Genomic DNA, 24089 nt, shown 5'->3' with positions numbered 1-24089 from the left:
AGTGGGCTTTACATCCAGAATGTTCTTTATTTTATGTTTGGGATCACTGTACTTTCCCAGCCCTCCAACCTGACATACATCCCAAGGGACAGACGACATGGCGGCCAGCGTGAAGACCAATAAGTCCCACGTCATCTTCAAGAAGGTCTCTCGGGACAAGGCGGTAAGTGGCACCGAGGACAGTGGAGATTATTGTAAGAGTGATAAGAAGCAGACACTTGTCAGGTACAACCATGATCAACATCCAACTACCTTGAGGCCTAGGGATCCTCTATGTCCATAGGCTGGGCGATCGGTGAGAGAGGACCAAGGGACACCGATGGATCCTGCAACTCACCATCTCTGGGTCCCATTGTCCCTCCCCAACCTTGTTAGGCTCCCTTGTTAAGATACGGAAATGTGTGGCGTGTTTCAGCACAGGCCAGTTTGCAAGCACACTAAGGCCGGTGTATCTAGTGGCTACCTGATAGACGGTGCGGATCTGCCTTGATCTCCTAGCTGGTTTCCTTCTGGTGCCTCACCAAGGAACGGGACTTTTCACGCATACCCTCCTCCTGCCTGCTCCTCTGTTGGCCAGAAGTGTCATCATTTTCATCAAGTGCTTGGGTTCTTTGTGGTGATAGCTTTGGTACCCTACATCTTTTCATTCCCCAGCGCTTATCCCACGGTGTCTGTTCAGTCCTTTTCATCTGTACTTCTGACAGAGAAGGAACCGCTTTGTGCTGGTTTCCCTGGCCACTTACCATTTCCTCCTAATACCCAACAGATATCCACTGTATATGGCCACACCACCTTGAAATGCACTTGGTCTTTAAACAGACATCATTTGAACCAAGACATTTATTTCTTCCCTGCCTCCCAGCCTCCTATGGTACCAGGGAATTAGGGCCTCATACGTGCCAGGCCAGCACCCCACCACTGAGCTAAATATATCCCAGCTCTAATTTTACTTCTATTTTGAGACAGAATCTCACGAAGTTTCCCAGGCTGACCTTGAACTTGGACCCCTCCAGCCTTGGCCTCCTGAGAAACTAGAATTCCAGGCATGTGCTTCCAGGCCCCTGCTTAGTCTTCTGCTGGCCCAAGGGCCCAGTATGCCCTGTGTACCCAGTCATGGGGTGCCTGGCCTCGGCAGCCATTTCTCTGTGATTCTCTCTTCTGTGTTAGCGGCAGGCTGGTGGTGAGCACCCCAGCTCATTTTGGCTCATGGTTTGAGGGCACAGTCCAACATAGTGGGGCTGGCCTGGGGCAGAAGCATGAAGCGGTTGATTCTTAGGCAGGAAGCCCAGAGAGTTGAGTGACTCTTAGGGTTTCTTTTAAAGGTCAGGAAACCTTTCCCAGGACCTCTCCAGACTTGCCCCTTGTATTCATTGGTTGGGCCTGAGTTACCGGCTCAATCACAAGCCAAAAGAATTAGACGTTCAGAAGTAGATCAGACCAATTAAGAAACATTTCCTGAGCTGGAAGTAGCAGCACACACTTCTGACTTTAGCACTCATGAGGATCCCAAGTTCAAGGCCAGCAAGAATGACACAGAAGGAACTTGTCAAAGAGAAAGGAAGGCATGGCAGACTGGCTAGCTGGCTGGCTGGAAAGATGGCTCAGCACTTAAGAACATTTATTGCTTTTGCAGAGGACCTGGGTTTAGTTCCCAGCACCCACATAGTAAATAACAACTATTCATAACTCAGGCTCTAGGGGATCAGACGCCCTCTTCCGGCTTCTGCAGGCACCAGCCACAAACAGTATATATACACACATACAGGACTACATAGTTAGACCCTGTCTCAAAAATAAAAGATGTCTTCATATCATATCTTGCATTTTAATAATGGCTATCAACAGCAGCCCTTGGCCTCCATCTCCAGCTTTCTTTCTTCCAGCCAAAGGTTGGGAGAAGAGAAATGCTCCCCTGTCTACTCACTTTCGTCCTCCTAAAGACTCTAAGGTTCTCTCTTCCCAACCATAAAGAGCTGCCTGCCCGGCTTTCCCTTGCTGATCCTCCTTCCACTTAGGAAGGTGCCGGCAGGACCCAGAGCTCAGTGTCTGTAGAAGACAAGGCTAATCTTATCCTCCAGAGTTGTTTCGAGTTTGAACTGAACACAGTGTCTAGAGTACCCTGTGTCAGGGCATCTTCCTGAGCTCCTCAGGCCTGAGTCCTAAAGACCTTGCCTCACTCAGCCTTCATCCTTACTCAGTGGCCCCTGGCTACAAAGGAGGCCGTTGCTGACTTCAGAAACATGCTTTTTCACTTTGGCATCTTTTCATCTCTTTTGCCCAGAAAGCCATTACTGCTTATCCTGTGGCCTCCTACCTGTGCTGTCTGCTCAGGTAGCGCCTCCTTCAAAGGGGAGCTTTCCCCTCTCCTTCCTGACCATACCCTTTGCCTGCCTCTTCCCCACCACTTACCTCAAACCTAACGGTAGCAACCTGGAGAGGTTTTGTCCCCACAGACCAGCTATGGTGAGGCCTCCATAGCCCTGAAGCCAGATGGGGCATGTGCAGCGATGGGGTTGCATTCTTGAATGTTCATGTGGCGCCACAGGCTGGAAGGTGTTAGGCATGGTGACAGGTGCCCCTAACTTCAGCACTTGAGAGACTGAGGCAGGAGGTTTGGAGCTAGCCTGGGCTACACAGTGTGTTCTAGGATAGCTTGTACTACGGAGCGAGAAACACTATCTCAAAATAACACAGGGGCAGCCCAGAGGTAAGAACCCTGTTGGTCAAGGAACTGGGTACTATTCAACAGAAGGGAGGGAGCAGGCACATCTATGAATTAGGAGGTACTCACATTGGAGGGTTCCTGTAAGAACAGAAATGGGTGGCTTGGAGGGGAGTTTGTGCCCCTGGATAAAACTCAACGTCTACTCCGACTTCGTCCCATCCAGTCTGGATTGGGCCCGTAGCACTGAGCTCAGGTGCTTCCTGGGCTGAAGGAACAGGGTGGGAAGCCAACAGGGCCACGTGCCAGGAACTGTGACCATGCTTAGAAGACCATGGCAGCCATGGGCCAGGCAGGAGAGCAGGCCATAGTAAACATTACCCTCCTCTCTTCTCTCCCTCTGCTTTTGGGTCCATTCTACACCAAAAGCAGGGGGCCAGGGAGTTCACTGGGCGAGTCAGCTGGGTTAGCCTCCGAATGGAACGCTGGTCTAGAGAGTTACAGCACACGTTACCATGTGTGTCCCTGCATCCTATGCCCAGCTCCCACCCTTCCCAGCCTGCTGAGGCCTGCAGAAACACTGTGCACAGATTCACAAGGTTTCTCGCGGGATCTTCTCTGTGAACAGGGATCTAGAGGCATTCACTTGATACAACCTCCAACGTCAGTCATGCAACTGCACCCACCTGGGGACAAATGGTGCACTGTAGAGGACAGAGTATAAGACGTGATTTAATGTCAAAAATCATTTGGGTTGTTTGCAGAAATAAAAACGTGCACTTGCGAGGCCGACAGAAACAGGGCTAGCCAGGATGCACGATTTTAGTCATTGGTGTCCTTAGCGACCTCTGATTGAATCTCTCTACGTACAAAGGCTGTAGTAAATACTGAGAAGGCTAAAAGGGGCACAGAACACTCTAGATCAGCAGTTCTCAACCTGTGTGTTGAGACCCCTTTGGAGGTGTGTCGAACAATTCTTTCACAGGAGTCACCTAAGACCCCTGGAAAACAGATATTTGCATTACAATTCATAACAGTAGCATAATTACAGTTATGAAGTAGCAACGAAAATAGTTTGTGGTTGGGGGTCACCACAAAATGAGGAACTCTGTTAAAGGGCCGTAGCGTTAGGAAGGTTGAGAACCACTGTTCTAGGTTCTCATCTCAAGGCATCTGTGGTCTTCTGGTTGAGCAGTGGGCAGCAGGGAAGCAGCTCCCTGCTCTCCTACAGAATAGGTGGAGACTGGCTGCCAGGAGCGTGGATGGTATCCCCACCACTCAGCTCCGCCACCTCCTTCCTCAGCGCGGGGTTGCCCGTTTACCTGTGCAGAGCTTGCCCAATGGGATTTCAGGCTCCTCTGAAATTCCTGCTTCTTTGCCTCATCAAGAAAGTCTCTGAACAAGAAGACAAGGCCTTTCGGCACACAACTAGAAATAGAAAGCTGACTGTGTCCATAGGCATAACCTTCCACGAATGTACGGGTTTACTTGATTGCTTACAGACCTGGACTTGATGGGAAGGACAGAACGGAGTGGAAAGAGTTCCCACCATTCATATGGATGGGATCATTCCTTGGAGCTGATATAGGGCTAGAAGACAGTACCCTTCACTTGAAATGAACCATCTTCACCCACAGCTGGGAAAGAAGGAAGTCACAGAGCAGCCGTGGAGCTAATTGACTTCTCTATCGAAGACTAAGGGAAAGGGCTGAAGCTCCAGAGTGAAGCCCCAGGGTGGAGTGTTTGCCCTGTGTGTGTGCAGCCCAGGGTGGAGTGCTTGCCTTGTGTGTGTTCACCCCAGGGTGGAGTGCTTCCTTGCACGTGTGCACCCCAGGGTAGAGTGCTTGCCTTGTGTGTGTGCACCCCAGGGTGGAGTGCTTGCCTTGCATCTGTGCACCCAAGGGTGAAGTGCTTGCCTTGTGTGTGTGCACTCCAGGGTGGAGTGCTTGCCTTGCATGTTGTACCCCAGGGTGGAGTGCTTGCCTTGTGTGTATGCACCCCAGGGTGTAGTGCCTGCCTTGCATCTGTGCACCCCAGGGTGGAGTGCCTGCCTTGCATCTGTGCATCCCAGGGTGGAGTGCTTGCCTTGCCTGTATGTGGCCCAAGGTTTGATGCTCAGCACTGAATAAGAGGAAGAAAGAAACTGGGGAGGCTTTGGGGTTGTTGGCTTCTAAGTGAATGCCTTCGTTCTTCCCAAAGGTGACTATCTACCTGGGGAAGAGAGACTATGTTGACCACGTCAGTCAAGTAGAACCTGTAGGTAAGTTGAATTTGAAGGAAAATTTAATGCTGGTTTTCCTTTAAGTCATCAGACAATGACTAGTTTTTCATTAGGAAAAAAAACCAAAACAACAAAAAGGGGGTTTCCAGCCAGGCATGGTGGTGCAGTGGCGCGGTGGTGCACGCCTTTAATCCCAGCGCTTAGGAGGCAGAGGCAGGTGGATCTCTGTGAAATCAGCCTGGTCTACATAATGAGTTTCTGGACAGCCAGGGCTACACATAGAGAGACCTTATATCAACCAAACAAACAAAAACAAAAACAAAAAGATGGGTCTCAGGCTGGAGAGATGACTCAGAGGTTAAGAGGACTGGCTGCTCTTGCAGAGGACCAGAGTTCAGTTCCCAGCATTTATATGGCAGCTCACAACCATCTGTTACTCCTCTATACTCTTCTTGCCACTGTGCACAGTACATGTAGGTGATATGCATGCATGCATACATACATACATACATGTAAACACCCATAATATATATAAAATAAATTTCTAAAAAAAATCTCACCAATAATCGAATCAAAGAGATACAAATTAAAATGTCATCAAGTGGCTGCTGGTTGACCAGAAATTATTTTTATAGTTATTTATCTGTTTGGGGAGAGCATATGTGTGGAGGTCAGAGGGCTAATTTGTATAGTCAGTTCTCTTGCACTTTTGTGTAGTTCCACGAATGGAACTCAGGTTTCCAGGAGTGTGCAGCATCTTTACCCACTGAGATATCTTGCTGGCCCCTCACATAAAACAAACAAACAAACAAAAAAACAAACTGAAGGGCTGTTTTGTAGCACAGTGCCTGCCTAGCGCAAGACATTAGGCTCAATCTTTAGTACTAAAGGAAAAAAATCACATCTCTGTTTCCTGACTCTACATGCAGTGTGGCCAGCTGCCTTAAGCTCCTTCCTCTGTATTTTACCCATCACGATAGACTGTACCCTCAAACCAATGTGAAGGAAACACAGAGAGACCCATCTGAAGTAAATGGGTTGGAGCCAGATACAACAGGATTTGTCCTAATCTTAAAACTTTAAATGCTTGGGCCTAAGGGAAGAGGTATCCGAAAACCACTGTCATGATGCTGTCCATGATTCTGGGAGAATATGTGGCTAGACCAGTCGTTTCTTATATCTCCAGAGCCACCTAGATTCTAGGAAAACTTAAAAATCCAACTATGTGTAGAAAAAGAAACTGTTCCTATATGTGGTTTTCCTTACATAAAACCAATATATTCCAATTTTTCCTTTTTGTTTGTTTGTTTGATCAAAAGAACAGGCAGTGGCAATGCCAATAACGATGAGACTACCAAGGATCTGGCACACGTAGGCTGCTAGTGGGATTGTACAGTGCTGCAGCCACCAGGAAAGCAGTTGGCAGTTTCTTTAAGAAGTACACTTACTGTAAGACCCAACAATAGCACTCCTGGGTGTTTATTGAGAAGTGAAAACTGTGCCTACAAAACCTTGCTTGGACATGGTTGTCCACAGCAGCTGCAAACCAAAAAGAATGGAAGTCTCTCTTTAGTAGATGAGTAAGGTTAAACAAACTGTGGTATAGCCCTACCATGGATATAAGGTATCTATCTATCTATCTATCTATCTATCTATCTATCTATCTATCTATCTATTATCTATCTATTATCTATCTATCTATCTATCTATCTATCTATCTATCTATCTATCTATATCTACACACATACACACACACACTCAATCATAAAAAACCAAGCAGCTGGTTGTTGTGGCATACATCTGTAATCCCAGCACTGGGGAAGCTGAAGGGGAAGGATCGAGAATCTAAGGTCAGCCTGGACTGTATAGGAGAGACCTTTTCTCAGAAAAAGAAAAGGAAAGAAGAAGAAATGTAAGATGTGTGAGTTTTTGATACCTGCAACAACTTATAGATCTCTAAAGCATTATGCTGGGTGACAAGAGCCATCTGTGGACTTCATGGTTTCACTCATACAACATTCTCAAGATGACAAAGTTCTGCAGCCAGTGCTTGCCACTTCCACCGAGGATGGTGGAAGTGGGATGGGTGGCATGAGAGAGCCCAAAGGAGACCTTTACAATGCCAGAACAATTCTAAATGTACACAGTGGTGGTTGTCACACAGGTCACTTATGATAAAGTAGCACAGAACTGTACACGACCATTGTGTGCTTGTCCATGTCCAAATTTAACATGGTTTATAAGCCGTAAGCACAGGAGGCAACTGGATAAAGGACACTGGAGCCCTCTGTACTGGCTTTGCAACTTCCTCTGGCTTGATAAGCATTTCACTGTCTATCAAACGTTGAAAGAAGTATGGAGAAAATTGGCAGTTTTAAGCACTGAGGATAAACACGCCCTCAGTGGGTAAGGATGCTTGCTGTCAAGACTCACAGTCTGAATTTGATCCCCAGAACCACATTTTAAAAATTACTATTCTTATTCTTGTATGAGAATAAGGGCTTCTCCATACACATGCAGGAGCCCTCGGAGGATAGAAGAGGTGTTGGCTCCTCTGAAACTGGAGCTACAGACAGTTGTGTGTTGCCGTATGGGTGCTGGGGACCAAACCCGGGCCCTGTGCAAGAGCAGCAAGTGCTTGTAGCTGCTGAACCATCTCTCCAACCCCAAATAAAAAATTACTCTTTTTTTTAAAAATAATAGAAAGCAAGCCAGTTTGGTGGATCAGGCCTGGAGCCAGGAGGATTACTTGTTTATGGTCATCCTTAGCTACCTACATAGCAAAGCCAAGGCTAGCCTGAGCTACATGAGACCCTGCCTCACCCTCCCACCTCCAAAATAAAAACAGAAGACACCATATTGTATACAGCTTTAAAGCCAGCTGTCTGATATTTTTGATCTCACTTTCAGTTTTCTCTCTTTTGGTCTAGATGGTGTTGTGTTGGTGGATCCCGAGCTGGTGAAGGGGAAGAAAGGTGAGCTGAGCCCCTTGCTTCTCCTCCTTGCCCATCCTTCTATCAGGAAAGGTTGTCGCTGTGGGTAGTAGGCTTTCATGTGGGAAGCTGTGCCTATTGAGAGGCAGGGGAATAAAACCCAGAGTTTATTTTTTCTGTGTCCTTGTGAAGTTCTCTGCCTCAGTATGACAGTGCCCTTGAGATCTCTGGCAGTTGTGATGTGTGTGGCAAGCCATTTGTTCCTAATGACAGTCGCAAAAACTGAATTAGAACAGATTCGAGCGAGGCTTATGATAATGTCGCTGACTCAGTTCCATTCTAAATATGCCTTTGGAGTGGTTGCTACTGGCAACCACAAAGCATTGTTCTAAACCTTGGATGTACCCGCTAGAATGTCAGGTGTGGGCTGGCAACAGCGCAGGGAGTGGGGAGAGGGGTGCGAAGCAGGAATGGCAAAAATGGTTCTCCTCTATTTCCTCACCTGCCTGGGTTCTCTGCATCTCTCTGGTTTGAACCCAATCGGTCCCTGACCTTTACCACACAGGGATTTAGTTATCAGGGAAAACCACAGCTTAGTGGGTGCAAGCAGAAATTCGGGCCTGCTGAGGACACCTCTCTCAAGTGCTCAAAGGCAGGACGCACGGCTGGTTAGTGGTTCATCTGAGTCAGTGGCTAGGGGGCAGCTGGCCTTAGAACTGACACAGAAAGAATTCTCAGGCCAAGAGAGAGGACTCAAGGTACCACTTTTGATAAGCCTTGCTATGGAGAACTGTGCACTTCCTGTCTTCAACTTCAGGTGAACTTTCACACACCGGGCACAGGCTGTCTTTAATCAGACAGAATTTTGGGAACCGATGATTTAGAGAATGCTTCATATGCTTCCGAGCAATGCACAGAGGCTATAAACGCAGCTTCTCAGGTTTGGCTTTGTCTCCTTGCTTGGCCCAGACCTTTGGCTGTTCCCTCAGCCTCCATATGGCTCAGGCACATGTCTGTTTTGCTTTTGCTGTTTTCTCTATCTGTCTCTCCAGACATCCTGCCCTCTCTAACCCAAACAAGCAAGTTAGCACCATTTTCAGACATCCAACTCCAGATACCCAAGCTGGTAGCCCAGGCAGAGGGAGGGTGGGAGGTCGGAAACAGTAAGGACAGGTGGATTGCACATTTATTACATTTGTCGTTATGCAGTGTGTGGATGTCTGTGTGTCTCTGTGTATGTCTGTCTGTATGTGGTGGGTGCACAAGCACTAAGGTGCACCCGTTAGAAGTCAGAGGACAACTTGGGGAGAGCTGGTTCCCTCCTGCCCCTGTGTGGGTCCTGGAAATTGACATGGGCTGTCAGGTTGTGCAGCAGACACCTTTAATCAGTTAGCCATCTTGCCAGCCCTGTCCCCAGATTTCTACCAGCCTAGCAAAATAATGTGGTTGCCAGAGAGATGCCTTGCAATCCTGTGACGGTCCTGTCTAGGATAATGAACACTAACCCTAGGAACAGGCTGCTTCTCCCAAAATGTGTCAGCCAGCTGCAAAGTATTATTCTCCCAGCCCCATTTCCTTCCAGGAAGCAAAGCCTGGATCCCTGGGGCAGACAGTATGGTGTGGTCGCTCTGCTGCGGGCTCAGCCCAGTGGAAGTGGCTGAGGTAATCCGGCCTGTGCAACAGACCAGGTCTAACCCGTGTGCATCTTCTTCCCAGTGTATGTCACTCTGACTTGCGCCTTCCGCTATGGCCAGGAGGACATTGACGTGATTGGCCTGACCTTCCGCAGGGACCTGTACTTTTCTCGGGTCCAGGTATACCCTCCTGTTGGGGCCATGAGTGCCCCTACCCAACTCCAGGAGAGCCTGCTCAAGAAACTGGGAGACAACACCTACCCATTTCTGCTCACGGTGAGCTCTCTTTTCCCTGCCTGCTCCCCTGGCCTGCCTCCTTCATCCCCAGTACCTCACAATGGGAATGGGGCAAAGGGAAGGGGCCAGAGGGAGGATTTCACATTTGTGGGCCTGTAAATTGCACCCTGAAAGAAATTCTAGATTGCAGGCTCTGTGATTGTCTGTTTTTAAGTCTTTGAAAATAGCCTCCCTGCCTCTGAAGGCACCGTTTCAACCTGCCCTTTGGATATTTTCCTTCATCTGACCGCCTAATTAGATGAGTATGTGTTCTGTCTTCTCTCATTCAGCTATAAAAAGAAACTGGTAGCCTTGACCCCCAGATGGCCCCAGGGAGTTCTAAGCAAGCAAGAGTCCCCTATGGGACCGGAGGTCTTGAAAGAGCGAGTGCCATCATTTACTCTTTTGCCCCAACTCTGCTCCCCTACATGGTGCTGGGAATTGAATCAGGGCCTTACTCTGTCCCCTCACCTCTCCCGAGGCCCATGCACCACCCAGGGAAACCCAAGTCCTTGGCAAGAGCTGGGGATGGTGAAGCTTCTGTGGTTCTTCCTGTTTGCACGGTTACTATCTTAACCACTGAACCATCTCTCCAGCCCCTGCGCAGTTACTATCTTAGTGACACACATTCCTCCAAAGTTATAATATAAAATTCTTTTTTAAGAGATTATTTAGCCAGGCATGGTGGTTCACACCTTTAATCCTAGCATTCAGGAAGTAGAGGCAGGCAGGTCTCTGAGTTTGAGGTCAGCCTACTCTACAGAGCATGTTCCAGGACTGCCAGGACTATACAGAGAAACCCTGTCTTGAAAAAAACCAACCCCCTACTCCCCCACCCCCAAAAAAAGGAAAGAAAAAAAGAAAATCAAAACAAATAAAGAAAATTATTTAGTTCTGGGTGCTTCTATGCACCTATGCTGAGAACCTGACGTGGCATGTCAATGCATCTCAAAATCTATAAGAGGTGTTTTAGTACATGCCTTTAATCCCAGCATTCAGCAAGCAGAGGCAGGAGGATCTCTGTGAGTTCAAGGCCAGCCTGGTCTACATAATGGGTTCCAGGTCAACCAGAACTACATAGAGAGACTCTGTCTCAAAAATACAAAAAACTCAGGCCAGATATAGTGGCGCATATTTTTAATATCAGCACTTGGAAGGCAGAGACAGGCAGATTGCTGAGTTTGTGGCCAGCCTGGGCTACATAACAAGTTCCAGGGTACACAGAGAAACCCTATCTCAACTCCAACCCCAAAATATCAAAAAATAAAAACAACAACAACAACAAAAAAAAACTTTAGCAATGTGATTTCTTTTATCTTTTTGAGACAGGTTCTCCTGGCTGTCCTGGAGCTTACTGTGTAGATCTGGCTACACTCAAATTCAGATCTTCCTGCCTCTGCCTCCCAAATGCTGGGATTAAAAGCATGAGCCAACATGCCCAGCTATAAATGAGATGAGATCTTTAAGTGCCAGAGGTGAGGCTAACTGTTTTTGCAAAGGACCAGGGGTCGGTGTTCAGCATCAGAATGGCAACTTAAACCTGTCTATAACTCCAGTTTCAGAGGTTCCATTACCCTCTTTTGGCCTCCATGAACATCAGGCATACATGCAGTGTACTTACATATGTGCAGGCAAAACACTCATACATATAACATTTAAAAATTAATAAGTCTTAGCCGGGTGGTGGTGGTGCACGCCTTTAACCCCAGCACTCAGGAGGCAGAGGCAGGTGGATCTCTGTAAGTTTGAGACCAGCCTGGTCTACAAGAACTAGTTCCAGGACAGACTCCAAAGCTACAGAGAAACCCTGTCTTGAAAAATCAAAAAAAAAAAAAAGTAAGTCTTTTAAAAATGCATTTTTTCAGCTATGAATAATGCCATACAATATGGAAGCAAAGGCAGGAGGATTGAAAATTCAAGGCCAGCATAGACTAAATAGAGAAAGACCCTGTGTCCCCCCCCCCAAAAAAAGATATGATTCTAATCTGATAGTTCCCTTTCTAGCAATGTGACACATAGCATTAATTGGCTAAAACTGGACTAAAGGGTTTGAAAGTGTTTATTTATTGTTGTATTGTTTTGTTTGTTTATTTTGGTTTTTCAAGACCTGGTTTCTCTGTGTAACAGCTCTGACTGGAACTCACTTTGTAGACCAGGCTGGCCTCGAACTCACAGAGATCTGCCTGCCTCTGCCTCCTAAATGCTGGGATTACAGGTGTGTGCCACCACTGCCCTGCTTGTGTTATTGTTTATAATGACAAAAAAAATTTACACACCATGTAAGTGTCCAACAAAGAGGAATGGCTACATGAAGTGTGCGCTGTAGAAGCTCTAAGCACTGTGGAGATATGTATAAATGATTAGAAAGATCTCTGAATGGGACAAGGACTAGTGAAGTGAGTGAACCAGATAACTAGACACATTTGGTCGTAGTGAGCATGCATCCTGTGTACAACGTCATTTGTGTGTCTCCATGCATGCTGGAGATTTATGGAATTAAATCAGTGTCCTGGGTGTTAGGACAGCAGGCTCCACTGCTGGAGGTCCGGTCTGTCTTCTTGTGTCACTTGTATGATGGTTTTCCACTGCACGTAGAATAACCCCTCTGAGTGAAATGGTCTGTATTTGTGTCTCTCCAGTTTCCTGACTACCTGCCCTGTTCAGTGATGTTGCAGCCGGCTCCACAAGACGTAGGGAAGGTGAGTTAAAGAAGAAATACCACAGACTCATCCTCCTTCAACAGGCTTTTGAGAGTTTGTTTTTGAGGTGGGGTCTTACGTCGCGGAGACTGGCCATCACCTTCCAATTGCTGGGATGATAGGCATGAGTCACCAGGCCCGGCTTTCAATAGACCTTTCAAGTAGCTTTTTATCGTGGAAAATTTCAAATACACACAAAGATAAAGAACCCGGTGCAAAGACTCTCCGAGACCCCACCACTTGTCTCCAGCAATTATTAACCATGATCATTCTTATGAATAAGAGATTAGAACCTCCTGGGTCTCACATGTTAATGAAAAGCCACAGGCAACAACAAAAGCACACAACTGCAGGATATATTAGCTGGCCACAGGCACTCTGGAAAGCCTCAGGCTGGTGTGAGGGAGGGACAACAGGTAACACTGAAAGTCCCCATCTTTATACTGAGAAAAGGGGAACTCCAGACTCTGCAGGGAGAGAGGCCCTGCCACTTGTGGCGGAGGGAACACGCTCAGGCTGCTTCCTGCTGAATGAAAGAAGGGATGAAGGGTGGGAGCTGAGGTCAGGGTGGGAAGCACAGGAAGGCCAGGTCTTGAAGACTTGGGTTTGAGCTAGAGTGACGGGGGAGCCTGAACGGCAGGCTCTGAGTCAGGTGTACAAAGGGTCAAGAATGGATCTGAGGTTGGTCAAGCGTGTGCTGCGAAGGCAGAGGGAGGGAAACAGTGTGACCAAGATGGACCATGGACTCCAGGCACAAAGGCAGGAACGATGAGAGAAGGGGATGGGCGCTGGGTTGCCAGGGCTCCAAGACGGACCAGCTGGCAGGCAGGTCTGTATCTGAGTATGGAGGACGGTGGACAGTGATTGACAGCGACAAGTGTGAGGACAGTGTTTCTCAGTGTGGCATCCTCGCTCACTCGGGGTTCGTAGATCAGAAACGGAGTGGAAACAAGAGCAGATGGGACGGAACGGCACAGAAGAGAACTGAACTAAATGGAATGCGGTGGATGCTCTCGGAACTGATCGCATGGCACAAAGGTGAATGTCACGTCCTGAGAGTGACTTCACACCTATGTGTCTGTTTTATTGGTCACACTATAAATATTACCTTTAAAACGTTTGAGTGCCATCGTCCAGGGAAGTTGAAGACAGCTGAGATCAGGGCCAAGGTGGTCGCTCAAGAAAAGGGAGACCAGGAACTAAGAAAATACAACCAAGCTTCATCAGATCCATCTGTGCTTTTTCAAAGAGGCTCCAAATCCTGTTTCTTAGATGATCTTTCTGGAGTTTTACAACCCTGAGTAAGCCAGAGCCCCTTCTGTCCCCTCTATTCTTAGAGGGGAGAGGCTGTTAACTTGGTTGGGAGGCTTCTGGGCTGGGGACTTCCAGTATCCTCAAGCTGGGGACTTGGTTGCAGTTGGGAGGCTTGAGGGACACATAGGAGATTATTTTGTTTTGTTTTAGCTTGGTTTTTGAGACAGGGTTTTTCTGTAGCTTTGGAGCCTGCTCTGGAACTAGCTTTTGTAGACCAGATTGGACTTGAACTCACAGAGATCCACCTGCCTTTGCCTCCTGAGTGCTGGGATTAAAGGTGTGCGCCACCACTGCCCGGCCACATAGGAGATTATTAGATACATACATATATAAAGATATAATACATACATATAACATTATAACTGAAGATAATACATGCCATTTTATGTACCACAAATTACATGTCATAATCCTGTAAATATTCTGTAGTTTATTTGATGCTATTATAGTAATAAAATGATAATGAATATACTTTACACTATATAATAGTCACACAATATAATGCCTTAATACTATATAATAGTTAACAGTATATAATATATAGGCAGAAATTTTTAAGTATGTGACATATATTATGCCATTATTCAGTTTTACACAGCTATAGAGTGATCTACAGCCTAGGGGATCCACAGAGTCCAGGGAAGCCTATAGATATGTGCAGCTTGTTAGGGACCAGCACAGAGTGGGATGGATGCTGGGATGGGTGGGTGACAGAGCAGGCTGCCTACACATTACCTGGCTGATGGAAGTGACACTTGTCTCTTTACAACCTGCAGTTAAGAGGTGCTGTGTGTCCCTTAGTCTCAGAACCTTTAGGTCTGTGGCTTGGTGGTCACCATTAACCTGTAGCATTGAAACATAAGAGACATCTTGCTGTCTCTGATTTTCTCTCTGGCCAGAAACCAGAATGTGCTGGGCCTCCATAGGGAACTGAGGACTGGAGATCACAGGCAAATGGCATTCACTCCATCCATATACGCTTGAAAGTTCTCTTTCATTTTGAAAATGAGGTTATCTTACCATGTTACCTAATTTTGAAGAGAAAAAAAAATCAATCATTGTAAACCATTGCTATCTGGCCAGAATTAGCTTTGGGGGAGTCACTGAGGTCAGAGTGCAACTTGGTAGGGCATTCATGGATACTGCTCCCAGTGCCATGAACATCTGTATCTGTCTCCACTGCTGTGTGCAGCACCGTGCAGGGTCAGGGTGTACATTTGTGGACAAAGGAGAGGGAGGCAAGGACCTGCCGGGACTCGAGAGGAGCGTCTCAGGAGGCATGGTGACGAGCTCTCAGCCCCCCCCCCCCCCGCTTACTCCTTGTGCTGGACAATTTTATGCCAACTTGACACAAGCTAGAGTCATCCAAGAGGAAGGAGCCTCAGTTAAGAAAATGCCTCCATAAGATCAGGCTGTTGGCAAGCTTGTAGAGCGTTTTCTTAACTAGTGATTGATAGGGAAGAGCTCAACCCACTGCAAATTTTTGCCATCCCTGGGCTGGTGGTCCTGGGTTCTATGAGAAAGCAGGCTGAGCAAGCCGCAAGGAGCAGCACCCCTCCTTGACTTCTGCATCAGTTCCCGCCTTCAGGTTCCTGCCCTGTTTGAGTTCCTGTCCTGACTTCCTTCAGTGATGGACAGTGATGTGGAAACATTAAGCCAAGTAAACCCATCCTCCCCGACTTGCTTTTTTGGTCATGTTGCTTTATCACTGGGATCGTAACCTAACTAGGACACTCACCTTCTGATGTCAATGTTGGATTCACTTATACATCTCCACTAGTTTTCATGGAACAACCCCAAAAAGACACAGCTAAGGTGAAAAGCTAGGGCTTTCCATCCGCCTGCGGGTGTGATCTTCTGTCCTGACTCCTGGGAAGGGAGGTGCTAACCACTCCCTGTCTCTTGTCTCCAACAGAGCTGTGGAGTCGACTTTGAGGTCAAAGCATTTGCCACAGACTCCCCAGATAGCGACGAGGACAAGATCCCCAAGAAGTAAGAGTCTTCTCGTGGGACTGGGGGTAGGTGGGTGGTATTGTGGTAGGGACACGAAACAGCCCCACTTTATCCTGGTGTGACAGAACTCTCCCCACAGGCTTCTTGTGGCTGGCGACATGAAGCCTCTCCAGGTCAGGGCAGATAAAGACTGAATTATCTGCCATTTATAAAAGGCTCGGCATCAATAACTAATAAATAATATGGGGTGGGGAGGATAAAAGAGAATGACGGTGGGCTTAGCAACCTCAGGGACTCATGGGTCCCCCAAACCTGCCAGGTCATTTCTTTTATTCTCTTCCTTTAGTTTCTTTTTTTCCCCCTCTTTTTAGTTTTTCTTTTAAAGTGGTATCACTCTGTGGCCAAGACTGGCCTAGAACTCACAAGGGTGGTCCTTGTGCCTCAGCTTCCCAAACATTGGAACACCAGGTATAAGATACCATGTCTATTTCTTTTTTCTTTCTTAAAACATTTCTTAAACTTACGATAAGATATATACACCATGAAGTTCATGATTCTAACCACTTTTGTATGTATAACCCCATAACACTAAGTGTATTCACAGTGTTTTTGACACCATTAGAATCTAACTCAAAACTTTTGTGTCATCCCAAACAGAATCTCTATCACCAATAAACATTCTTCCTACCAACCAGGTGCTCATTTCCTTTTAATTTTTTTTTTGAGAATTTCATGCATATATGCAGTGAACTCTCATGATACACACCTCCACTTCCTTGCCTCCCAGCGCCTCCCCCGCCTAACTTTGTGTCTCCTTTTCATTTGATAACTCACTTTCACTCCTAAGCCTCCTCCTATCCCATCCCTTTCCATAGTCTCCTCATACCCGGCACCCACATCTCACAGTGCTGCGTGTTCTGTGCTGTGGATCTGACCCATGACATTGTACATACTAGGCAAGCACTCTGCACCCGAGCCCTGTGCTGTGGATCTGACCCGTGACATTGTACACACTAGGCAAGCACTCTGCACCCGAGTCCTGTGCTGTGGATCTGACCCATGACATTGTACATACTAGGCAAGCACTCTGCACCCGAGCCCTGTGCTGTGGATCTGACCCGTGACATTGTACACACTAGGCAAGCACTCTGCACCCGAGTCCTGTGCTGTGGATCTGACCCATGACATTGTACATACTAGGCAAGCACTCTGCACCCGAGCCCTGTGCTGTGGATCTGACCCTTGACATTGTACACACTAGGCAAGCTCTACACCCGAGCCCTGTGCTTTTGATGCTTATGACAGTGACAATGTGTCAGTTACATGATGCTCTAAAGCCTGGTCACATATCACCCGAAACCAAGATACATGCTCTCCTGAGAAGAGGCTAGGCCGAGTCTGACAGGATGAATGGGATCTTTGAGGGCAATTGCAGGTTCAGCATTCAACTCCTGGAATCGTGGAAGAGGGATTAGAACAGCATCCCGCCCATTCTCCCGTGTCCTCTTGAAGGCCACTTTGAAGCGCTGGGAGTGTGTGTGTGTGGGGGTTACCAACCAGGAACCTTTTCTCCTCAGGAGCTCTGTGCGGCTATTGATCCGGAAGGTACAGCATGCCCCTCCTGAGATGGGTCCCCAGCCCAGTTCTGAGGCTTCCTGGCAGTTCTTCATGTCTGACAAGCCCCTGCACCTCTCAGTTTCCCTCAGCAAAGAGGTAATCCACATCCCCATGGGCATTCAGGTCAGGGGTCGAGACCACATCCCTCTCACTGTGTGGGTGCATCATGAGTCACCTTCTTTCTGCCATAGTGGAACACAGTGCCAGCTTTATTCCCGTTACTTTGGCGCTAGTCCCCATGAGCCACCATGGCTAACCCTTGTGCATGTTGACTGTCCCTATAGACTGGGGGCTGTGCAGATTGGAAGCATACATCCCCTGCCATCCACTCTGGCCATTTTCCATTCCTGTCTCTAAGGCGACATTGCTCACTGTGCTACTTCAAATTGCTCACTTCCTTGGGAAATTCAGATCACATAGAAACCTCACAGAGCAGCCCTGTCAAGAGTGATGTCATCAGTGAGGAGGATCATGGTAGTAGAAGGTCAAGAGCTGCTGGCCAAGGCTCTTGTGGTCCAGGGTCAGCAATACACAGGTTAGCCAGTACTGCATCTAGTGTGTACATATGTGTGGGTGTGCCCACCCAAGGCTGGATAGCACAGGGTGTTGCTGGGTAAAGCTCCATCAGCCAGCTTTCTCAGCGCCTCCTCTTCATTTCACACATCCCATCCCCAAACAACGACGTCAAGGCAGGCACCTCAAAGAGCTAGTCGCATCACATCCACCGCCAAGAACAGAGAGAAGAAAATGCATGCATGCTCACTGGCTTGCTTCCGTTCAACTTGATTCCTCCACTCTTACTATAGTTCAGGACCCCCAGCCTAGAGCATGGTGCTGCCCACAGTGGGGCTGGCTCTGCCCACATCAGTTAACAATCAAGGTGGCTCCCCACAAACATGCCTACAGACCAACCCAATGTAGACAATCCTTCAGCAAGACTCTCTTCCCAGGTGATGCTAGGTTGTGTCAAGTCGGCAATCAGAGCTAGTCATTGTGCCTCTCAACCTCCCTGGCCTTCTGCAGATGGGGCTAAACGTGTCCATACCCTTCTCTTGAGGAAATGTTGCTATCGTTTTAGCTTCTCTAATAGTGGGGGTGTTCAGCCTTATTCACTGGAAAGAGATTAAGAAAATCTTGGTCTAGAGAGCCTTCTGTTCCAAGATTCCACCCCACTGCACTCTATTCTTCTCTTCTGATGTCTCTCTCGCTTTTCAGATCTATTTCCATGGGGAGCCCATCCCTGTGACTGTGACAGTGACCAACAACACAGAGAAGACTGTGAAGAAGATTAAAGTATTAGGTAGGACCTTCTACGGGCGCGGCAACTTCATGCTATTTCCTAGGGGCCACTCTGATAAGCCTCTGCCTCACCACCTCACCGCCTCACCTTTGGTCCTTGGTCTGCCTACTGTTGCTGTTATCATTGACAGTAGGACCTTAGGGAGAGTAGGACCTTGAAAGTCACCACATTCACGCCTTGAACACAACTCAGTTGGAAGAGCATGCAGGAAACCCTAGGTTCAATCCCAGTGCCCCATAAACTAGGTGGTGCTTGTCTAAAATTTCAGCACTTGGGAGGTAGAGACAGAAAGATCGGAAGTTCAAGGTTGTCCTTGGTTATATGAGGCCAGCCTGAGCGACACATCTAGATATGTCTATTTTGAGCCTCTACCTCAAAACAACAAGTCATTGCATTCACCATCATGGTCTCTTAGGCTGCCGTTTGTCTTGGTACTTTGGCTCCTATGTATGGCCTTCCCATCTTCCCATGATCATGCCTTCCCAGAGACACCCCTTTGAGCGAGGTCTCACTTGGGAAGTCCAGAGAGAAGCTTCTCTTTTTGTTTTGGTTTGTTCATTTAATTCTTTATTTAATGTGTGTGTGTGTGTGTGGTGTGTGTGTGTGTGTGTGTGGTGTGTGTGTGTGTGTATCTGTACCATGTGCATGCAGTGCCTGTGTAGTCCAGAAGAGGGCATCAGCTCCCCTGGGACAGGTGTCATTAGCTGCCATGTGAGTTTGGGACTTGAACCTGGGTCCTCTAGAAGAACAACCCACACTCTTAACCACTGGGTCATTTCTCTAGCCCCGCTTCTTCTTTTTCTTTTTTGACAAGTGATAGCTTTTGTCAAATATAGCAAGTGTCTCGAGCAAGGAATTAGATTGAAAATACTGGGCTTAATTTGTGGGCTCCTGGTATGTCACCCTGGAATCTCAGCTGATACTCACAGTGGCAGCTCATCGTCCACCTTCCCCGGCCTATAGGCACTGAGTAGAGGTCCCACATAGAAGTGCATAGTGAAGCGTGATGTCCACCTGGAATGACCATCTAGTGAGCATCAACTGTGTTGTGTACTGTAGTGAGGTGCCTCCCACTACCGCTCCTTTATATCATTTCCTCAACCCAGAGCCCATCCAAGTGCCAGCCTGAGAGCATTGTGCACACCCCTGTAATCCCAGCACCCAGGAGATTCAGACAGAAGGATAATGAGTTTGAGGTCAGTCTGGGTGACATCCCTAGATTTTTGTCTCAAAACATTAAAAGTACAGAACAACAACAAAATGTGTAGGTCTCTTGTGAGCAAAACAAACAATGAAACACAATGGATTGATCTGGAAGAATAAATTCAGATGTCAACTTCCAACTAACATTTGATGGCCTCGGTATGGTAGATTTACAATGTCAGAGTCATTAGCCATCTCAGGTCACCCAGGGCAAAGGATAGGGAATTTCAATGTTAAAACAGGCATTGTAGCTGGGTTTAGCTAGCAAGAGGATCAGGAGTTCCGGGACAGCCACAACTATGTGCAGAGGCCATACATAAAGTCCCGTTTAAAAAAAAAAACTAGAGGTATCACTCAGTTTATAGCATGCTTGCTAGGTATAGGCAATGGTCCTGGGTTTAATCTTCAGTGTACACACACACAAATAGGGTTTGTCCTATGCTAACCATGGGTGGTTATACGGTCCAGTTATCTGCTGTGGTTTGTGTGCCCACAGAAAGCTCGCATGTTTGAAACTTGGTCCTCACATTCATGTGTTAATGATACTTGCAGTAAGACTGTGGGAGGTCATTAGGGTCAAATGAGGTTATGAGGAAGAACCTAGAATGACATTAGTGGCTTTGTAAGAAGTAAAGAGACTTAAGTTGCCCTGTCCCCACCATTTGAGGTCCCCTGCTATTATAATCAAACAGGAAGGCCCTTGTCAGATGCTAGCACCATTTGGGATTCCCAGGTTCTAGAGCCAGGGGCTAATTAAACCTCCATTGTTTATAAGTAGTCTTGTCTATGGTATTCAGCTATAACAGTGGGCTGACATGTTCCTCTTTCCCTGAATATCCATCAAAGATGAAGTTCAGATTATGTGCGTGTGTATTAGAGACTCTATATTTTTATTGCTAATATGAATATTAACTTAGCCTTGTTTTATGTTGGTATAGTTTTCTATAGGACTGAATTATTCAGCATATTGTATGTAGTGCCAATACCTTGGTCTATGTGGTAGAGTTTATCTGTCCATTCAGGCTGCTGTAGCAAAAAAATACTCTAAATTAGGTGGCTCACATACATTGAGATGGAGGCCTCAAACTTGTAATCCTATTACCCCTGTCTCCGTAGTACTGGTATTTGCCACTGTACCCAGCTAATAACAAACAGTTACTTCTGGTAGTTCTGGAGGCTGGGAAGTTCATGATCAAGGTGCTGTTGGATTGGCATGATGAGGACCTCATCCTTCAGCAAGCTCCTGGAACCTCCTCTATAAGGCCACTCATCCTGTTCACGAGTGTACCATCCCCACGACCGCATCACTTCCCCGAAGAGCCCTCCTCTTAATAATGAATGCATCCTGGGGCTAGTGGATGAGCTGGTAAAAGTGCTGCTTCCCAGCCTGATGATGTGTGTTTGATCTCTGGAACCCACAGGGTGGAAGGAGAGAACTGACCCTCCCACAAGTTGTCCTCTGACCCCCTAGACAAGTGCCTGGGCATGTACATGACTCTCTCCAATTATGCAAATTTAAATATAATGCTACTTTGGGGTTATAATTTCACTTTTGAAAGAACAGAGGCAAACTTTCAGAAACAGCAGCAAAACTGATACTGTATCATTGAATGCTTGTATTTAAAATCATTTCTCAGCAAGGTGTGAAGCAACATGCTTGCAGTGCTTGCCCTTGGGAGCCTGAGGCAGTATTGGGAGCTTTCAGGCCTGCCTTCAGCACACAGTAATACCTGTTTCAAAATAAAAATAGCTCTCAAAGTTTATTGAATATTAATAGCAAAACTAATATCCTTGAAAGAAGTTATTGAATTTTCTGAACCAAGTTGTTAATAGCATTTTATAAGTTGGGTACGTGATGGGTACTTTAAATGGTTTCTTTCAGCTGGGTGGTGGTGGTGCATGCCTTTAATCCCAGGACTCAAGAGGTAGAGACAGGCTGATCTCTGTGAATTCAAGGCCAGCCTGGTCTACAGAGCAAGTTCCAAAGACAGTCAGAGCGACACGGAGAAACCCTGTCTTGAAAAATCAAAACAACAACAAACAATTTTTTAAATTGATTTTGTTTTTCTTTTTGCAAAAGGGTCTCACATAGCTCAGGTTGCAGCAGAGAGGGTCCCTGAGCTCTGATCCTCAGCCTTGCCCTTCCAAGTCTCTCAGGCATGAGCCAACAGTCTCAGCTGCAGGGTTATTGTGTGGTTTTCTGAGCGAAGGCCTTTCTTATCTGTCCTTCTGTGTAGACTAGGCTAGCCTCAAGCTTGCAGAGTCCCTCTTGCCTCTGCCTTCTACATGCTCTGGTTTACAGGTACACACCATCATGTGTGTGCATGCATATATATGCAGGGAGAGACCAGAGGACAGTCTCAAGTCTGGGTCCTCAGCTATCACTCCTCCACACATACACTTTTTTGGGAACAAGACTTCTTACTGGCCTAGAGCTCACCAAGAGGGCTAGGCTAGCTGGTCAGCAAGTCCTAGGGATTCATTCACCTGTGTCTGCCTCCCAAGTGCTGGGGTGTGTGTCTACTGGAGATTGAATGCAGATCTTTGTGCTTGCAAAGCAAAGGCCATCTCCCCAGCCTTTGTTTTATATTTGTGTGTGTGTGTGTGTGTGTGTGTGTGAGAGAGAGAGAGATAATGCCACAGCATATGTGTCCTTCCATCGTGTGGATTCCGGGAATTGAACTCATGACATCAGGCTTAGCGACAGCTCCCCAGTGCCAGCCTGTCTTTTACTCTTCAGACCTGTCCTATGCAATCGTCATCCTCCTTTTCCTGGTGGGGGAACTGAGGCTTAGAGGAACAAAAGCATTTTCCCTACAGAGATGTGAGCCTAAGCAGTCAGGTTGCAGAGCCGTCCTCCCTGTCCACCATATCACAGTGTGCATGGGTCGTGTTTGCTTCTGGTAGGTTTCCGAAAACTTAAGGACTGGGAAGACAGTATTCCTTTTGTAAGGTGGAGGGTGATGGAAAGGGGCTGGGTTTGTAGGCAAGTGCATGGTGAGTTTGGGGATGCTGGAGACACCATGCCTTTGGATAAGGACACCCAGTATAGATCGTGGGCTTGCAGGAGAGGAGGGGACTCCCGGGAACCAAACCCAAGAGCCTGGTGTTTTGGTCACTGTTGTCCAGAGATGGCCTGAAATCAGACCTTGAAAATTTGCAGCCTTTAAGCTGGGGGCTGAGAAAACAAAACTGGATTCAAACGGTCCCGTGTGTCTCCTGCAAGGCACGAGAGGCTGCCCTGTTCACCTCCCTCCTGTCTTCCCTTTGCAGTGGAACAAGTAGCCAATGTGGTTCTCTACTCAAGTGATTATTACGTCAAGCCTGTGGCCGCGGAGGAAACACAGTAAGTAGCGGTTTCCTTTCCCCTTCCGGGGCGGCCAGCCCACTTTGTCAACTTCCTCTTCTGAAGCAAGAACTAGGGTGCTCCACCAGACCCCCAGCCTTTGCTTTCTTCCCCTTTTCTCACATCAAGGGGTACAAAACAAGTGCCCGTCTAAGCTCTGTGTTTACTTTGCCTCTGGGGCCATCTCTTAGGCTGAGAGATCAGGCTTCATAAACAAAGACTCAGAGGGGAGAAATCTAGGAAGAAATATCACCATGGGAGCATCAGGGATTCTGTGTATTCTTGGAATGTGTTGGCAGGAATGGGGTGTTCTTTCTTTACCCAGAAGATATCAGCCCAGGCTAGGGATATATATATTAGAGTTTGTGTTTAATAAAAATATTTTTAGAATTGAGGAGATGGCTTAGTAGTTAAGAGCATATACTGTCTTAGAGAGAACCTAAGTGTTAGGTGGTTCAAATGCCTATAACTTTAGCTCCAGGAAAGCTGATACCTCTGATCTCTGTGCCCCTGCCTCCATCCACACACACAAACACACACATGCACACACAGTAAATAAAAAAGAACACACATACACACACACACACATACACACACGAACACACACACACACATATATATATATATAGAGAGAGAGACAGACAGACAGACAGACAGAGACAGAGACAGAGAGAGACAGGGTTTCTCTATGTAACAGCCTTGACAATCCTGGAACTCACTTTTTAGACCAGGCTGGCCTCAAACTCATAGAGATTCACCTGCCTCTGCCTCCCGAGTGCTGTGATTAAAGGCGTGCGCCACCACTGCCTGGCTAAAATAAATATTTTTAAAAGACATTTTAATCTAGGTGTAAGAATAAAGGTCAAGAGAAAATTAAGTGCTTAGCTTAGAAATACACGCACACACACAAAACCCAAGAGCATAAGAGTAT

At 47.1% G+C, this 24089-nt stretch overlaps 1 protein-coding gene across 1 annotated transcript in view; it reads left to right on the top strand.

The window, feature by feature from the left end:
- The first annotated feature begins 97 nt into the window (after nucleotides 1-97).
- Sag (S-antigen visual arrestin) overlaps nucleotides 98-24089 on the top strand; it is a 36710-nt gene continuing 12718 nt past the window's right edge. The window contains exons 1-9 of the mRNA XM_057762311.1: nucleotides 98-163; nucleotides 4862-4922; nucleotides 7814-7858; nucleotides 9533-9726; nucleotides 12366-12425; nucleotides 15655-15731; nucleotides 17270-17405; nucleotides 18525-18609; nucleotides 23086-23158. Coding sequence (XP_057618294.1) covers nucleotides 98-163; nucleotides 4862-4922; nucleotides 7814-7858; nucleotides 9533-9726; nucleotides 12366-12425; nucleotides 15655-15731; nucleotides 17270-17405; nucleotides 18525-18609; nucleotides 23086-23158 — 797 coding nt within the window. The remainder of the gene's footprint in view (nucleotides 164-4861; nucleotides 4923-7813; nucleotides 7859-9532; nucleotides 9727-12365; nucleotides 12426-15654; nucleotides 15732-17269; nucleotides 17406-18524; nucleotides 18610-23085; nucleotides 23159-24089) is intronic.

Source organism: Chionomys nivalis, chromosome 2 (assembly GCF_950005125.1).
Source record: "Chionomys nivalis chromosome 2, mChiNiv1.1, whole genome shotgun sequence".
NCBI lineage: Eukaryota > Metazoa > Chordata > Mammalia > Rodentia > Cricetidae > Chionomys > Chionomys nivalis.
Note: the sequence above shows the minus strand (reverse complement) of the source record. Positions and strands in the feature narration are given on the sequence as shown.